Source organism: Sinocyclocheilus rhinocerous, unplaced genomic scaffold, assembly GCF_001515625.1.
Source record: "Sinocyclocheilus rhinocerous isolate Xijiao unplaced genomic scaffold, SAMN03320098_v1.1 scaffold299, whole genome shotgun sequence".
NCBI classification, from domain to species: domain Eukaryota; kingdom Metazoa; phylum Chordata; class Actinopteri; order Cypriniformes; family Cyprinidae; genus Sinocyclocheilus; species Sinocyclocheilus rhinocerous.
Window position 1 is genome coordinate 607,834 of NW_015652998.1, and position 5,792 is coordinate 613,625.

General features: G+C 37.5%; 1 protein-coding gene across 3 annotated transcripts in view; it reads right to left on the reverse strand.

The window, feature by feature from the left end:
* Positions 1–2,300: 2,300 nt before the first annotated feature.
* The window catches only part of LOC107715325 (protein turtle homolog B-like), a 127,099-nt gene continuing 123,607 nt past the window's right edge, over positions 2,301–5,792 (reverse strand). For 2 of the 3 annotated variants that reach the window (XR_001637087.1, XR_001637086.1), the window contains exons 20-21: positions 4,649–4,961; positions 2,301–3,046 (exon numbers count right to left, since the gene is read on the reverse strand). Coding sequence is in view for 1 of the 3 variants with exons in the window: in XM_016521413.1 (XP_016376899.1) it covers positions 4,747–4,961 (215 nt within the window). In the remaining 2 variants the exon portion in view is untranslated. Of the gene's footprint in view, positions 3,047–4,202; positions 4,962–5,792 lie in introns of those variants that run through there. The other variant, XM_016521413.1, reaches the window with a different exon arrangement.

Genomic DNA, 5,792 nt, shown 5'->3' on the forward strand with positions numbered 1-5,792 from the left:
ACTGAATCATTTACAACACATAAATAGCTCTTTTGGCTCAAAAATGCTCTCATGCATTCCAAACCTCATGAAAAAGTAACATATTAGAAACTGAATCCAAAATATGACAATATGTTTTATATCAATATATTCTGTTGCGTGCATATATTGGCCAATTTATTCAAAATTACTAAAATTTTATCATACATTGTGCAATATATGCTATTATATTATTTACATTTTTTTTTTTTTTGACATATTACAGTACATTCCTAGCATTTTGGATATTCATTTCGATATTATTCTCTTGTATGAAGGCTTTAAATAAAAAAGGAACACAATGTTTAGATAATTAAATAGTTGTATATCTTTTAGAAAGCACCATATTTGACAATTGCCCAGTGAAATGGATCAAAAAATACTTAAGATAAGCACATCTCCCGAATGAACGAGATTATCAGTCGCCTCTATCTATCTAAACCAGTGTGTTTTGACCCACAAATAGAATACCTAAGCAAGTAGGTCTCATCTAATCTGGTTACTTGATTTACAAATAAAACAACAATTACAAGTGTGAACAATCAAGTCTTTGCTCAAAATGTAAAGCCATTCACACAACATACAAATGACGGCTCAATCACGGTTCTGAATTCTGAGCAGGTCTCACAGCACAACACTAAATAAATCATGTTAAGCTCAGAATCGCTAAACTCTCTTTGACCATCAATCCCCTGATCCAAATCAACATCTTCCACAAAGGTTGACCTTTTCTGACGCCTAAAAGGTACAAAGGAGCACTTGATGCGCTGGTCTGTCATGTATAAGCAAACATTACATCCAAACAAACAAATAAAATCTTCACCACACAGCAGCTGCAACTACAGCATAGCTTGTAACCAACCAACATGTATGCTTTACAGCTCAAAACTCACACTTGCTAATGTTTAACGTTCCGATGCTAGTCGAGTAAGAATGTCGATATCATTGATGACCCTCAAAATGCCACAGCAGACAGCAGAAAGTGCATTCACATTAGCAAAATTTTGGTGAAATTTCGCAGGGAAAAAAGGGCCATTGTTTATGGAAAATAGTAGCCATGTATGTTGCACAGCTCAGACAAAGATCACTTTCAAACCAAGCTTTCTGTCAACGCGGCGAATCCGCTGACAAACTTGAAACCCATTGCGAAGTCTACAAGGGGAAATCTTTCACCCTCACACAAAATTTCCAAACATGAGACAAAAATTTGGTTAATGTGACCGCACTTGAATGCTTATCAGACAAATGCCGGATGGTGTTGAAATCCTAAAAAATCAAATACTGAGGTGTTCAGGAGATAAGGTGCAGTCACATTAGCAAAATTTCAGCAAAATTTCTCGTCTATCATCAATAGTGAAACAATGTATGAAGAACAGTTTGTGCAGAAGTCACTTTCAAACTAAATAGATTTTGTTGGTCAATGCGGCAAATCCATGAAATCTGCTGTGGGGAAATCTTTCGCCCTCATGTGAAATTACCAAACGTGTGAATTCCTATTAAAATTACTGCATTTTGCCCCATGAAAAATCGCCGAACTACATTAAATGTGACTGCACCTTAAAGGGGTGGTTGATTGCGATTTCACTTTTTTAACGTTAGTTAGTGTGTAATGTTGCTGTTTGAGCATCACAAACCCTGATAAACCCCGCCCCTGGGAACATGCAACAAAGGGGCGGGGCCATGTTGTGCTGATTTAGAGAAGAGGAAGAAAACTATGGGTGCACGTAAAAACTATTCATATATGAATCACGATTCTGTCTTCTAATGATTCTAATGGATTCACAAGTTTCAAAATCAATGTTCTAAAGCAGCGGTTCTTAATCCTCGCATCTCCCTGCTCTGTACACGCTCTGCATCTCTCTCTCTCTTTCTTTCTCTCACGCTCTCAATCTCTCATTCAGATCACCAGCTCAGCTCCAAAAATAAACTGTTCCATTTATACACTTATTTATTTTCACATAGCTATGAGAAGCGTTATGCATGGACGTGCGGTTGCCATACTGTATTAAAGCTTTAATCAGGATAAAACCATACGTTATATCAAAAGCTAACAGAAGCAGTAGCATTTACAAATAACAGCGTATCTAACGTACGAACTTTGTTACAATAACATTAAGAGCCGTGCTTGCACAGGTTCTGCGCAATCTTCTTCAATAATATCCTCTGCTTCTCAATCGGGCTCAAACTGATAAGCAATATTAACGACGCCATTGTTAAATAATGCATTTTGTTTTAAAAACTAAGCATTAACACATGTTAGACTGCACCCCATAAACACAATCAAGCCTAGAAAAAAACCAGTCAACCACCCCTTTAACAGAAAGCTGCTTGGTTTGAAAGTGACTTCGGTGTGAGTGGTGCTTCATGCATCGCTACACTATTGATAATAGACAACAAAACTTTTTGCTCACAAAATTTTGATGAAATTTCGCTAATGTTACGGCACCTATAAGCAGCAGCCATTATCTGCTGGAAGATCAAATTAATGATATATTATTAACAGAGTTCAGTCTGAAGACTTTTTATAGCACCTTATGTAGGCTGTTAAAATGCCTATATGTGGTGATTGGCCATTGGATGGGGCTTAGCCATGAACCACACACCTATAACCCCTTTAACCTGTCAGTTGGAGGTCAAGGGTTCACCTTCACTTGCTTTTTGATTTGAATTATTTTCCCAGGCTGAAGAAACAGTACAATGTTCAGCCATTTGATGCAGCTTTAGACATTTTTCAAATGTACAAGCTGACTGCACATCTGTACAAGTGATAAGACACAGAACATGCCACATCTCGTCTAACGGCCATTACATGCCCTCTTGGACAATGGCTAGCACGCTAAAATGTACATTTGCCCAGGTATGTCTGTTCAGACAGTGAAAATACATGTCTTTCTGTAGAAAAGAAGCACCATTGGATGATAGAAACACAATATAAACCTTTGGCCGCTGGGAATAGCCCTCTCATCCCAAAGAGATTTTCCCCCAAGGGTCTTCACAGAGGAAAGAGACAGGCGCTGGGTTGCTGTTTCTGGTTTAACCAAAAAAAAAAAAAAAGGCTTGAAAATGGCCTACAAAGGCAGTAGATTTCATTTTTTGTCACTTAAATGGAAAAAAACAGGAACAAGCTTTAAGGAGCCCTATTAAGGCCAATGTATGCCTTTTTATGTAAGGGGGCATCGCATGTTGATGACAAAAATACTATAGTTTATTATGGCACAAAATCCTATCCTCCTCACAGTACAGTACAATTTTATAGTCTTATTGATTAAGGAAGCTGTAGTATTTTTGGCATTACTATAGTACTTTCCAAATAGAGCTTGATAACCAAGAGAAGTGAGGTTGGCATAAACTAAAAATGTCACTCACAGTAGTCACCAAGGTTTTGCTTCAGTACAAGTTTGTGTTCAAAAAGAGTATACATATGTTTATCAAAAATTGCATTGGAATGAAATGTTCCCTTATTCAAATGGTTGTCGCTGCCATCCAAGCCTGTGTCTCCGCCTGTACTGTAGCTTTAACAGATGAATTGTTGTGCTTGTAAAAGAGTGTTTCCATTTTCTCCTCAAATGTGGAGAATTAGCATTAGTATTAGTGTCTGAGTAGAGAACGTTAAACACATCTCAAACGCACGCATAATCATGTGTCATACCATCACTAACAGCCACGGTGCAGGGTGCTAATATATGTTACAAATTCATATGCTTCCCTTTAAAACATGTGGGGTCAGTAAGATTTTTGAATACTTTTATTTAGCATGGACACATTTAAAATGATCAAAAGTGATAGGCATTTATCATGTTACAAAAGATTTCTATTTCATTTCTACAAATAAATGCTGTTCTTTTTACCATCAAAGAATTGTGAAAAAATGTATCATGGTTTTCACAAAAAATATTGCATGGTTATATTGAGCAGTACAATTGTTTTCAACATTGATAATAATAAGAAATGTTTCTTGAGCACCAAATCAACATATTCAAATGATTTCTGAAGGATCATGTGACACAGAAGACTGGAGTAATGGCTGCTGAAAATTCAGCTTTGCCATCACATGGATAAATGGCATTATAAAATATGCTAAAATAAAACTGTTATTTTAAATTCTATTAATATTTCAAAATATGACAGTTTTTACTGTATTTTTTATCAAATAAATGCAGTCTTGGTGAGCATAAGAGATTACTTTCAAAAACATCAGAAAATCTTACTGACCTCAAACTTTTGAATGGTAGTGTACATGGCACTTTTCATGGATGGTTTGCTAATACGTTCAAAATTTGCACTGTGGAATGTCATATTTGAAAATACAAACAAATGTTCGGATTGCTAACGTCTTCTGTATTTGTCAGTATAGCAGCACTGAGATTGTGGTGAGTTTGAGGTATACCTGTGAAAACCCTATGATCTACTGTTGGCAGAATGAAACAGAAGCTTGACAGCTGTTCCCTTATCTGACGCACCATCTGATAAGAGTCACTAAGATGAAATGAGGCATACAAGATATTCCTTTTAATCTGCTCAACATGACGATCCTTCTGAATTTGAGGTAAATGGACTAGAGCAAAACCTTGGAACACAAGCATTTTCTTGTGATACATTAAGCGTAACGGAAAAGAGAAGAGGAGTAAACCATTGGATTCAGGGGTGGACGTGAAGACGTTGGCTGGCTGAGCAAAGGTGGAAGGAGCTCAGAGTTTGGGAAGAGTGTGGCCTGTAATCTCTGGGACTTCAGAGGAGAGTGGCGTGGTCTGGGTCTGCTGTGTCCATACTAGCCAAAATGGCTTTCTGGTCTTCTCGGGGCGGGCGGCGGTACAGCAGAGCGGAAAAGCGGGCGTACGGGTCCTGGCGAGTCAACTTTTTCTTCTTCTTGCGGAGGTAGAGAGCTTCTTCTGGCTGGAGGACCTGAGAGGTGTGGGGCTGCTGGGTCTGAGAGGGGGGCACACCTGTACAGAGAGAAAGACTGATGAGCACATGAGGACAGGTGTGCTAAAAGTGAGGAAACATGCTGCAGTGAGACACTAAGGTAAACCAGTAGCAAAAAATGTCAGGTCTCTCTGAGTGTCATCTAGCCTTAATAAAGGACTTCATATTTAACATTCATCCAGTAACTGAAACCGGCGCTACTTTCATGCCTCTCGTATCACAAAACAGAGAATTTCAGTTTTAGTATTACTATTCTTACAGTGTTCGTTGATCCAGTTGTTTTTTCTTAGTGGAAGCTTTAATATAATGTATACTAGCATTCAAAAGTCTGGAGTCAGTGAGAATGTTAAAGTTTTTGAAAGAAGTCTCTTATGCTCACCAAGCCTGCATTTCTTATGATCAACTTTGAAAACAGTTACGCTGCTTCATATTTTTGTGGCAACTGTGATAGATTTTTCTCAGGATTTTTTAATGAATAAAAATTTCTAAAGAACAACATTTATTTGAAATATATCTTTTGTAACATGTTTCTTTCTCTACTACTCACAATCTTACCGACCCCAAACTTTTGAATAGTAGTGTACATTCCAAATAACATCAAAATATAGGTAACACTTCACAATAAGGTTTATACCTATACAGTATTTATTAATCTTAGTTAATGTTAAGTTCAACATTTACTAATACATTATTGAAACCAAAAGTTGTATCGGTTACATATGTTCCCTTTCAGTCGATCACTCTCGACGTCACGTCGGATGACCGACGAAATTGGGATCTCGCTTAGAGGGACCAATCTACTTCGAGTGTAAACTAAACGAGCCAATGCACATTGGCATGCGATTATTGCA